General features: G+C 39.9%; 2 protein-coding genes across 2 annotated transcripts in view; one reads left to right on the forward strand and one right to left on the reverse strand.

Annotated features, from left to right (window-relative positions):
• Window positions 1-8016, reverse strand: part of LOC104968248 (kinesin-like protein KIF26B) — a 24690-nt gene extending 16674 nt beyond the window's left edge. The window contains exons 1-2 of the mRNA XM_010797827.1: window positions 7702-8016; window positions 5209-5601 (exon numbers count right to left, since the gene is read on the reverse strand). Of these exons, the coding sequence (XP_010796129.1) occupies window positions 5209-5601; window positions 7702-7761 (453 nt within the window). The 5' untranslated portion in view covers window positions 7762-8016. The remainder of the gene's footprint in view (window positions 1-5208; window positions 5602-7701) is intronic.
• Window positions 1-12414, forward strand: part of LOC104968247 (PWWP domain-containing protein MUM1L1-like) — a 21160-nt gene that overhangs the window by 2933 nt on the left and 5813 nt on the right. The gene's annotated exons all lie outside the window — the stretch shown is intronic.

A 12414-nucleotide genomic window follows, 5' to 3' on the forward strand; every position in this document is an offset into this window, starting at 1 on the left:
CATAAACATTTGTTTCCGACCATGCTTTTTTTCAGCAATAATTCAAAATCCAATGAGAAAACCTAATTGGCTTTTTTTTTGTTGAGGGAACCAAAACAATGCCAACTTCTGGTTGGTCTAAGAAAAGGAATCATTCATTCAACACTCTTCAGAGAGGGTACAGTAAGCAACACTAGATCTTGAGATGATGTGTTTGAGAGTGTGCTTCAGGTTTGGTCAAATTGACATAATCCCAGTGAGAAGCTCTTCAATTCAGCCTGCATCAGCATCTATGCTTTCCCTCTCTCTCTCTCACACACACACACACACACACACACACACACACACACACACACACACACACACACACACACACACACACACACACACACACACACACACACACACACACACACACACACACACACACACACACACACACACACCAGCTATATTCTCTCTTACCTCTTGCCAAAAAAGCACGCCAGCCCGCGCTATCATTCACACTAACTCCATATATTGTCTCCCTCTTTCTGCCTCTCACCAGCGTGCACACAGCGATGAGGAGCCCATTAACGCTGATGGAGATATGTATGCGGCTCACATCTGTCACATGTCGCTGCCGTGGCAACACCAGCTGCCGTAGTTACCGGAGGCCTGCTTCTGTAGTGTTATGGGATTTGGTTATTACAGGATAGCTAGCTACCTGTGTTCAGAAATACGTCCCTTTGAGGACATGCTGCAGAGCAGTAATGCTCCACCATTTGATCTGATAAGTAGACTAATTACAGACAAATTACTGGTTTGGGGTGACCATTAGCGAGTGACTGGGATTACTGTAATTGATTTTATCCTCAACAGTTTGACCCCATTTGTTTAAAGGCATCTTAAATAGCAGATAGATCTTAAACTTACAAGCCTCTAGTTCACTGATGGTCAGTTGTACTACCAATATCTTCATTTTGTTTATGTTGGTTGTTCAAAGGATTTGGTAGACAACATTTGGGTTAATACTTTTTAATTCTGCATCTCACTTAAAGATGTTGTTGTTTTGCACAGCTTTGCCTTACATGGAGCATGGAGCTTTTCCTGTTTAGTGGGACATTTACTTCATCTAAGATGAAAGAGGCTTTTAAAGACACAGTCACAAGGCTATTTGTGAATGTTTATGATGGTTAACAAGATAAAACTGTAAAGTAAGACTTGCACAAGGAGGCTGGTTTGGTTGGAAGGGTAAACAGCTAGAGAAATATAGAGAGAAATAATTCATGATTGAAAAACTTTGGCTTTCCAAGTAACAAATACTAAAGTTGGCCAACCATTTTTTCACATACAACAAAAAGAAGGAAAAGATCTCTGTAATAATAATGTGCATTAAGGTCTAAGATCTATGTACTGTATAAGCTCCTGCCAGCTGTTTAATGTCCAGAAACATCTAGACAGACACATGAATGGGTCTTCTAATACAAACATTTTGAGTACATATAACATGTATATAACCTCAAATACCGCACAGATGAAAGTAATCTCAATAAATCTCAAGTTGCCAGAAAGAGGTCCTCTGGAGTGAAGATATTCACAAACATGTCCTTTTTTGGTTTCATTTTTATGTCTGAAGTCGAACAGTATATGTTTCCCTTTATAAACATACATGGTTTTGCCTTTCAGCTGATCTGAAACAGACCCTCAAACACACACACACACACACACACACACACACACACACACACATAGTGACCCAGTTTCAACTGAACTGGACCAACCAAAAAATAGATCATCCTGTAGTCATTTATGATTTGGGCGTGGATATAAGGGATGGGTACACACACACAGATAGATGCAAGGATATACACACCAGTAGAGCAAGGACTGAGTTCTTAAGTGAGTACAGCTGTGAAGCCAGATGTGGTTGAGTGTGTGCCCAGTGCGTGTGTGCCCAAACCTGAAAAACCTACTCTGCTCTTCTAATCTCTCAACAGAGCACTCTTTTGCACTCTAGCTGACTGAGTAAAAGCAGTAATAAAGTCAAGATGGACAATATGATTATAAATGGACTTCAGTTTAATTTGAGGACAACATTTAAAGCCCATTATAAAAACAAAACCACAGATGCTATCTGTTTTAGACTACTCTTCAATGAATTAGATAACTTCTCTATGACATGCAACAGAGAGTAAGCACTACACAAAAAAACACTTTGCAACAGCTAATAGTTGCTCATCCAACAAACAAGTTATCATGACATTCAAGCAATGTGACACATTCTGACATAGACACTTGTATGCATGTGTGTTTGTGCTTGTTAGTGTATTCACGGAAGGCTTTAACAACACACACACACACACACACACACACACACACACACACACACACACACACACACACACACACACACACAGAACTGCAGACATGTTCACAAACAACTAAATATTCAACAGTAGGATCGGTGAAGGTCATCATTATCATATTATTAACACCCTCTGTGAGAAAGGGTTTTGAGTGTGTGTGTGTGTGTGTGTGTGTGTGTGTGTGTGTGTGTGTGTGTGTGTGTGTGTGTGTGTGTGTGTGTGTGTGTGTGTGTGTGTGTGTGTGTGTGTGTGGTTTGCATGGGTCAAGCATGGACCATCATGTATTCATATCCAGGCACAGAGACAGGTCTATATGGTTCAGAGGCATATTGGGGGGGTGTATTGGATGGTGCATGTGTATTTTTATTCAGACTGTGAGGGGTCACATATGTCCCAGTGTCCTGTGGGAATGACATGGGGCCTCATGCTGACATCGCAACAGGAAGGGACACACACACACACACACACACACACACACACACACACACACACACACACACACACACACACACACACACACACACACACACACACACACACACACACACTCAGCTGAAGTGCTGTTCTGGCACATTTGGTGAAGGAGAAGGATTAAAAGGTCACATTGCTTTACCAAGGACATGAGTTCAGCTTTCCCCCCGACACAAAGCACCTGCGTAGGTCAGTTGACTCTTGTAGGAAAAGCCTGCATAAGAAAAATTGTACTCCCAAATACTGTTGGGTAACATGCAGTGCATCGTAATTTGGGGTTCACCTTCACAGTTTTAAATCAACGTGTTTTACCATGTTTCAAGTACCATGAAAGATATATTACTTATTTTTAGTAACACCCCCAATAGTTGCAATGTAATTATATCATCCAAGAAACCATGCAATAACGGATCCTGAATCAGTTGATTTGTAGAAGTCAAGAGCAAGATTTAAGGAGGAAATCTTAATCATATTTACAAAACAACATTAATGATCACACGTGAGAGGGGATTCAATCTTCTGATCGAAATTACTTTGATAATATCCAGTGTGCAGCATATACAATGCAGTCTACATTTCTGTAAAAAAAAACTACTACTTCCTCAGACCATTTTTTCGTTAATTATTTTTGACTTTAAATCTGTCAAGCAGGCTACACAGAGAGGAGGACACTCAAATCTATTGTTTTTGCAAAATCAATGAGCCAAAGACAGATACAGTATTTTGGTTTGTGATAACCCCACACTTGTTTTTAAGCCTGCTACCATAGTTTTGTGTATTAGGTGACAATGTCTTTATAAATACAATTACTTAATCTTCAGCTGTGAAAAACACAATCAACTCTATTAGCATAATTTTGAATTTCATTTCCCACACATACAGTACATGCAGTGCACCATGTACAATCCTGTAACTTACATGCCTTTATTTTTTGCACTCTACATTAAATGTCTCCACAAAGGGGAAGCTTTAATCAGCTGGAACTATGAACCCAACCTCGCAAATAACCTTTTGATTAGTGGTCTTCCCACCAACAGTCTCCATTAACCCCACAATTCCTACCGATTTCCAAATGTCATGTTCTTGATCGAATGAGAGCCCAGTGTTTCCACTGCTCTGTATTACTGGTTGTACAGTAAGTCTGTGTGTCCCACTGTAGCCCTATATCTGACTCCCATTTGCTAGATGCACTTTATTAACCCCCCGGTGCATAATGCATGCTAATTTGTTACCAATTAACTCTGAGTCTGATGTGTGGCCTTCCTGCAATAAATCCAGTTAACTGCAGCAGGAGAGCATTGAACCCAGAGGCAACTTCATTAAAAATGATGCAAAGTCAAAATGCCTGCCATTAGGACTTTTAATATGTTTTTCTTTGTGCTTTTTATATGCATAACTACGTATTTTTTCAACAGCCAAACCAGTGCAAAAACTAAAATGTTCTTAATTGTCTATGATTATTTTGTACTGCCCCAAGTACAATTGCACAATGCAGTGAAAAGCCAGACTTATTTTACAGTCTCACCAGTTCTTTAGATAATTATTCATAATTCATGAGATAGAAATCGGTTCAGGGTTGGCTGGTTATTTAGTATGTGGGAAGCTCAAGAAACAATGTATACACATGTACATATGCACATGATACAAAATTTGTATAGTATATGAATTGATAGCATATCATTTATAAACTGACACCACTCTGGAGCTTATGGTATATCAGTTAAGAATCACTGACACTAATGTAATTAAAATGTATTCTATAGATTACCAAAAGAAAAAAAGAAATCACCTGTCAAATCAAATTAGAACAAGGCTGCAATCTATCTATCTATCTATATGGATTATTATTTTCTCTAAGTGGTCAATGTCTTCCAGGAATCTATCATACTAATTCCCCCAATGGGAGAAAGGCACTAAGGAAAAGAGTAAATGTATTTGAATTTGGTCATATGATCAATCAGGTAAATGGAGAATTCCAACAAATGCAATTTAAATGGTGTTGTCGGTGTCATCTTTTATTTAGATTTTGACACTGTGTCAGTATTTGATTTAGAGCTTCAGATAGAATAATTATCGTAAATCCCAAAGGCTGTTCAGTCCCTTCTCTTTTCAACAGCTGGTCAAATGAGGGTTGGACAAATTACAGCATCCTTGTGATTTATGAGAACAATAACTGACTACACAGCAACGCAGTAAGCAAGGGAATGATTAGAGGCCCAGTCTTTCATGAGCGAACAAGTTCATATGTGCCACTGTCTAAATGCCACAGTAAATAAAGGTACAAGTTGTGCTACTGATACACTACAAACCCACCACTGGGTGACAGAAAAGGAAATACAAACACTTCTGCAATTGGACTCACACACACATCCATACACACCACAAGATGAGCAGACAATCTAGTTTGTACCTTGGTGGAGTAAGGTCCAGGGATGAGCAGTTTGAGAGCTTGTCTTTTCAGCTCTGTCAGCCTTGCGTTGCAGTTCTCACACCATATCCCTCTTTCACTACCAGGGGAACTTCCACTGCCTGAAGCCGGAGATCCTGTCCCAAAACCTGGGGAGCCACCCAGAGAACCAGGCGATTCTGTCCCTATCCCCGGAGAGATGGTCCCTGGGGATCCGGAGAAGGACCCTGGGGAGGAGATTCCTGAGCCTGGGGACGGGGTGCCTGTGGAGCTTGGCATTGATCCGGCCCCCTCTGGAGCGGGCCGTGTCCCGGAGCGTGTGTTTTCCTCGTAGGGCTTACGGTACCATGTGTCCGGGAAAAAGGGGGCAGATTTGGTCGGGGACGTGTCGGGCACCTGTAGAGAAAAACATTTTTTTTAAAAAGGAAAACCTAAATTGTAGGCCGTTTTCATGGCAGACATTTTAACATTTCTTCATGAAAAACACAGGTCTAAACAATCATATTAAAGGGGGATTGTTTTTATGTTAATACTTATATTTTGGGTTTCTACTTAATTGGGTGACATGCTTTAATGTTCAAAAAACACATAATAGGGAGGCGTGTGGCGCAGTGGACTAGTGCGTTGAAGTTCGGATCAGGGGGGCACAGGTTCAAACCCTACTGCAGCCAGCATGTCGTTGTGTCCCTGGGCAAGACACTTCACCCCAAATTTCTCCTGTGGGGATTGCCCACAGTATTGAGTATGTAAGTCGCTTTGGATAAAAGCGTCGAACATGTAATGTAGTTTAATAATTTTTCTAATACTGTCTGTTTAAATATAATTAAATAATGAATCACCCCTTGTCTGAAACGCTCTGTTACAGCGCCTGTCTCTTTAAAGACACTCCTCCCCAAAAGCCAGTCTGCTCTGATTGGCTGGCAAACAAATGTGGTACACCTTTGCAAAGGTAGTTCATAAGCCAAGTGGAGGATGGGGAGATATATTTTATGAAACAGGGGAAGTAGAGCAACATCTGAAAGGCTTTTTAAATTCCCATTTTTCCTGACCTAAGGAGCAAACAAATGCTGGGCTTTCTTATTTCACAGTTTGGTTGGTTGGCACTCCAAAATGTATATGTACAAGAATGGTGAAAGTCAGTTTTCCATAATATGAACCCTTTAAGTAATAATGGATTCATTCCCCATAGGTTTTCCAATTGTAATGAGCAACCTATATGGTTTAAATATGTGCAGCACTCATCTCAGTGAACACAAAAGGATGAGAATAACAAATGAGGAGGGGACCTGGACACGTGTCTTCAATCATGCGATTTAAAAGTCAGGCTATTTATATTTTGCCTGAAAAGCTACATTTGTGTTCACTATATCCACCTAGCTTTATTCGGTATGCTATTTATTTGGTTGAACTCCAATGATTATGTCTATGCTCACAAATGAACATATATCTGAATTCATGAAAGGGAATCAAAGGCAAATTAATCTAATTGAAAAAAAAATGCAGCTGACACAGCTTCAATATCATTGAAACCAACAATTGATAAATAGAGAATATCCTGTTTTGGAAATAAGCTTACAAGCTAAACACAGACAGGCACTCAGTTACATTATCTCATGCCAATAACCTACACACACACACAAGCAATTGGCAGTCAATGGGTAGACACAGGGTCTAAACTAACATTGGGCAATTAAACCAAATTATCAGAAAATCCAAAAATCTTCAAACATTGAGCAATATTATACATTTAGAGTAATGGTGCTGCAACCCAGGTCACAGCATCAGGCAACATATGGATGCTTCTGTTACCATGCAAATAGGATTAAGTCAAATTCCGTGTGAAGACCTGTGTTATTTTTTCTCTATTCAGACAACCACATGGGAACATCAAATGAGCCGCAAGGAGTTGAAAATGAGATCGTTTGCGGCTGGGTAAATCCAGTCAGAGAGAGCTATTGATGTGGTGTTGGCTGGAGAGATTGGGCACTATAGCTACTTTAATCCTTCACAAGGGCTATAATAAGCAAGCACTGAGCAGGCTGGTCAGAGGATAGTCACTCATCTCGTAGTGAGGAGGAGGAGGATACAGTGTGAGCCAACCCTACTGTATGTTATAAATTAACACTAATTAGTCTGTAGGAGGTATGCAGTGACACAGGTGTGAGTGTTATACCTGATTTAGCTGCTTGGCGCTCAGTTAGTGATAATTAAGAGATGCGGGAGATTTATCTCTGAAAAAAGCATTCCTCTGCTGTGACACCATGGCACTGATGTGCATAATTTGATCTTCACAAAGCACTCAATCAACAGCATTAGCACAATGAGCTTCCCTATGAGTTTCATATGCATTTCAGACTGATAATGTGAGCAAACTACAGTTTCATTTTTAAGTGAGAGGTGAAGTGCATGCAACACTGAATGGATGATAAGTTGTTGTGCACTGGGCTCATAGGTAGAGGTGTGTCCACCCCTCGGCTGCTGGAATGAATAACCTACCCCATATTTTCTGCTCCGGCTGCTCACAGACCTCTCCTTGGTCCCCGACAGTGAAGTCATGTTGGAAGTGAGAGGAGAAAGAACCGCTGCTGCTGCTTCACATTCAAAAAAAGACCACCGGATCGATTTCAATTAACCACAAGCCCCTGCAGTTTTCTTTTTCTCAATCTGGAGGCAACCTCACGCCACTTCCAAGTGCATGTGGAAACGGGTTACATCCCCATTACGAAAAAAAAAAGAAATCCTGGTTTTCTTTTAGTTTTCCCTTTGCAGAAACAATCACTTCTTGAAAACAATATGATAATTCACACAGGTCGTGCGAGAAAGCAGACCGCTCCCTGTCAGCAGAATGTGCTGAATGGACTCTCTGCTCAACAGCGCTCCGGACGGGCTCCGCACTCAGCCCTGCCTCTCTCCATCAGCTCTGCGTCTCAGGCTGCCCAGGTGGAGACGCAGTGCAATTTCCGTGTAATGTCACAATCTCATTAGATCGAGTAAAATCTGGCTGCCAGAGTCTAAAGGAATGGTTCACTGGTGGTTTAGTTGTAACTCTCCGTACCCTCCTGTTGACTTCCCAAGGCTCCGCACTCTGCTGAAGCCAGCAGCGCACTGAGGAGACAGGAGAGGGGCGCACATCTGGATGAGGGCGGGGCCACCGTCCCTCATCACCCACAAGCCAATACTAATCCAGAGGTTCCAGCTGACTGGCAGGTAGAATGCTGACTGTGAGAGGTGACACAACTGAATAATGCTTAGATGGAGGTTTGTATTACTGTTGGATGTTGTTAGGGTGACATGGTTGTGCGTTTTACTCAACTATATAATTGGGACCCTTTCATTTTTCTGTAGCTACAAATAAGGACACTGAATTAGGTTTTATTTATTACTGGTTATTATGTTTGGTGATCCGAGAAGACATTATCATGGGGATCACTTTAGTTCCAGTATTTCTTTATGATTAAATTGAAATTACTAAATATCAGAGTTTTGCTTCTCACAGTGGAGAAAGAAATGAAACAACAAATACACCTTAATAAATTTTCCAGAAAACAAAATGTAACAGTCGACTGACTTATTAAAAAAAAATTAAAAGATTAATTTAAGCTTGGACTCAGGGTTTCATGGTTCTGGGCACTTCCTGTTTATTACAATCGGCAAAAATAAGCCTTTTGGAGATGGAGAAGAATAAAAACAAGTAACAGAGGGCTGGGACTAGTATGTAGGCCTATATACAATCAGAATCAGAATCGGTTTTATTACCAAGTAGGTTTACACACACAAGGAATTTGCTTTGATATGGTGCATACAAAGACACAGAAAGAAGAATACGTAGCAAAATAAAATAAAATAGGACCGTTATGACATCTATTTAAAAAAAGGCATATAAAGATTATTATAACAAATGAACAATATTTACATGTGACAAATAATACTGTATTTAAAGTGAAAAAAAAGGTAGTTGGGAAGAAATATGCAACATTTATAAATTAACAAGGCAATTCATCAGTCAACGTTCAACATTCTTTAAAACTCTGTCTGTTTCTGTCAACACCACAGTCAAAATGGCCAACTGGCTGGTTGAAGACTGTTGAAACTGACAAATCAATAAAAGCAGTAATATTTCTGCATTTCATTCTTTTGGCTTCTTTTATTGAAGGAGACATTCCTGCATAAGGTCCATTGAGAACCACTAAAAGAGAGTATTTAATGAGTGGTTAAACAGTGCCCTCTGCTGCTTTCAGTCGGATATTGATGGAGACATACAGGCATGCTGAAGCTGAATAGAGGAAGTTATTGTAGTGCCATTTAAAAAATACAAATGTCTGCTTCTGTTGATTTATCTGACGTCCAGCGCTCCGTCTTTTAACCTCTTTCCTTTCTCTCTCGACCCTCCTTAGCAACAGTCATTATTGTGCTTAACAGTGGTCTGTACTACTGTCATATTAACCTCTGAAAGGTCCAAATGGACCAATCGGAATCGAGTATTCAACTAAACTAAGACGGGAGAATGGCCTTCCTCTACAGCAGGGGTTGGCAACCCGCGGCCCACGGGCCTCATGCGGCCCTTTAAGCCCTCTGCTCTGGCTCCCTTGAGTTTAGACAAAAATAAGAAGGAAATAAAATAAAAGTATTTGTAGGACTATTTATATTTTGTTGCATGGTTGAAAATGTTTCGTATCTTGTATTTTGAGGTGATACTGTGACACATAAATAAAAAAACAAAACGGTTTTAATTAGGTCAACTAAAATATGCGTCACATCCTGCTACGGTCCCGCGCGAGCGCCTTTTCCTGCGGGTGAATAACCTGACCCCCGGCTCGATGAGCGAACTATGGATAAATCAAAGAAAAGTATCGGAGGAACACAGGAATTAAATTCTATGTGGACAGAGTTATATGCTTTCACAGCAAACGATGCTGGTTTACTATGGAATCAAATTAGGGTCAATAATATTCACAAATTATTTCACAGTCTGCAGTTGTATATCACCTGTTGTGCGCATGTGAAAAGATTTTGTGCATGTGTAAAAAAGTTTTGTGCACACAGATATAATTTGCTCGTGTAAAAACATTTTGCACGTCGTAAAAGAGCTTTATGCATCCCATTGTGTGTCCCAACAATGGTCACTATATAATTAGCAAGACAAGAAGTCTGTAGTTTGTAGTCCCACGACGATAATCCACGGTACAACCGAGTGACCTTTCCTGAGATGTACGGTGATTTTTCTTGACCTTGGAAGTTAGTTGATTAATTAAATTGGACATAAATGGACGATCAAGTACAGTTATTGCCGATCGGCACTCTTTTTTTGTTGTTTTTTGTTTTTTTTTTCGATGGAATAAAAATATTTACCGAGTCTGACTATGTTTAGTCACAAGAAAATTGACATTAGCACGTAGGACTGTAAAAAGAAGTATAGTCTAAAGGTTATTAGGTTACAAAGTACATTTTTTTTTTGTGTGTTTTGTTCTTTATCGGACAATGGGACCTACCGTTTAGGCACAAACAGGTGTCGGAGTTCCTTCTTGACGTCTCGACAACTTTCGGAACAACAATAACCGATGAACATCCATTCGTACTAGATACTCTCGTAAATATCTTTCCTTTTTCATTCGTGGTGTTTTGTGTCATGAGTTTATTGGATAATTACCTTAATTTATGACTGGGTATGACCATACACGCACTATTAATTTGAAATTTTTACCGTAAATTATAGTTAAGTGAAAAACTAGTTCAACATTTTACTTTGAGGTCCTTCGTGATTGGGAAAGAACTTTTAGGTAGTTAAGGTGGTTTATAATGGTATGGTATAGACGTTTTTATTTTCCATAATTAACGAACTACATAGGTGTCGGTGTCAGAACAGGGTGGTTCAGGAAGGACTACTTAACTTTATTACAAGCACAGGGTAGCGGTCTGGGGAAAAACACCAAACACGAAGCTTATTGTACTACACCTTAGCGCGATGTATTCTACTGGGCGTGTTACATATCACTTTACAAAATATAAAGATGTTATGGACCCGAACACAATTGTAATATTTTTGTATCGAACTCCTTCTCGTAATAACAATCTTTATACAATAAACACAGATTTTATAACGACTAACCAGAAAATTTACTTACTCATTCCGATTAAAGACCGGACTTGAGCTCATCACTCCGTACACAAAGTCCAATTTCGAACAACTGTCAAAGACGGAAAAGTACGTTTTTTCATATCTACGTACCTGAGACATCTCATTATCTTTTTATATTCTTAATATAAATTTGTTTATTTCATTAATTATATTAATGTATTAGCTTAGTAAGACAAAACTAACTAAATCGAATGAGCGGAGTAGCAGATTAACGCGCCCAACATTCCCGTAAACACAACCACCGGAGATATAAATAATACCTAATACTTCTAGCATACCAATCGGTGAAATGGCAAGAAAAAAGCTCAGTACGAAATTAAAAGGTCGAGACGTGCAGCTAACCGTTTGACTTGAAATAGGCTGGAACCGATGATTGCAGATGCAATGGAAGGAGAGGTATAATTACGGCCCGTAAAACATACTCGGAGGCTTTTCACAAAATTATAGTAATGAAAGAAATTGTAATTGCATTGAGTAAGTTGCGTGTTGTTGTTGTTGGTCAATTAAATCGGTTGTCTGACATCATCGATTCTGTTATCGTGTTCTGAGACGACGCATATATAACAGAGGCCCTACGTGGGTCACAGGAACTATATAAATCAATTAATGCTACATTGCCAATCAATTAATTTGTACATCACCGGTACAGGGCACCATCGTACATTTAATTGGGTGGACACAGGTCTTCTCAAGCGAGCCCGAGTGAGGTACAATGGGCGGTCTGCGTAGTTCGACCGCCGTCCATGTTTTGCTTGGCGCTCCTAATCTTGAACACCAATACTAACCTACCGTCACCCGAGACGACAACGATAGTCACCCGTTGGCAGACTAACCGATCGTATGAGTCCGCATTTTTGTCCCAGGTGTTAAGGCATTGAGCATTAGTCGAACATCGAACATGAAGTTCCAACGGTGTGTGTCTATCCCTTTAAACACACAGGCATGTAGAGTCGAAACACCTGTGGAGTTGACAACATTAATAGGAACGTGGTTTATAAAGATGTGGGACTGTTTTGAAAAAATGTGCGGACGTTTAATATAACGTTTTTGAAAAGTGTGTTGCGGTGTTTTAT

This window comes from Notothenia coriiceps, unplaced genomic scaffold (genome assembly GCF_000735185.1).
Source record: "Notothenia coriiceps isolate Sejong01 unplaced genomic scaffold, NC01 NC01_scaffold00038491, whole genome shotgun sequence".
In the NCBI taxonomy this organism is placed as follows: Eukaryota; Metazoa; Chordata; class Actinopteri; order Perciformes; family Nototheniidae; genus Notothenia; species Notothenia coriiceps.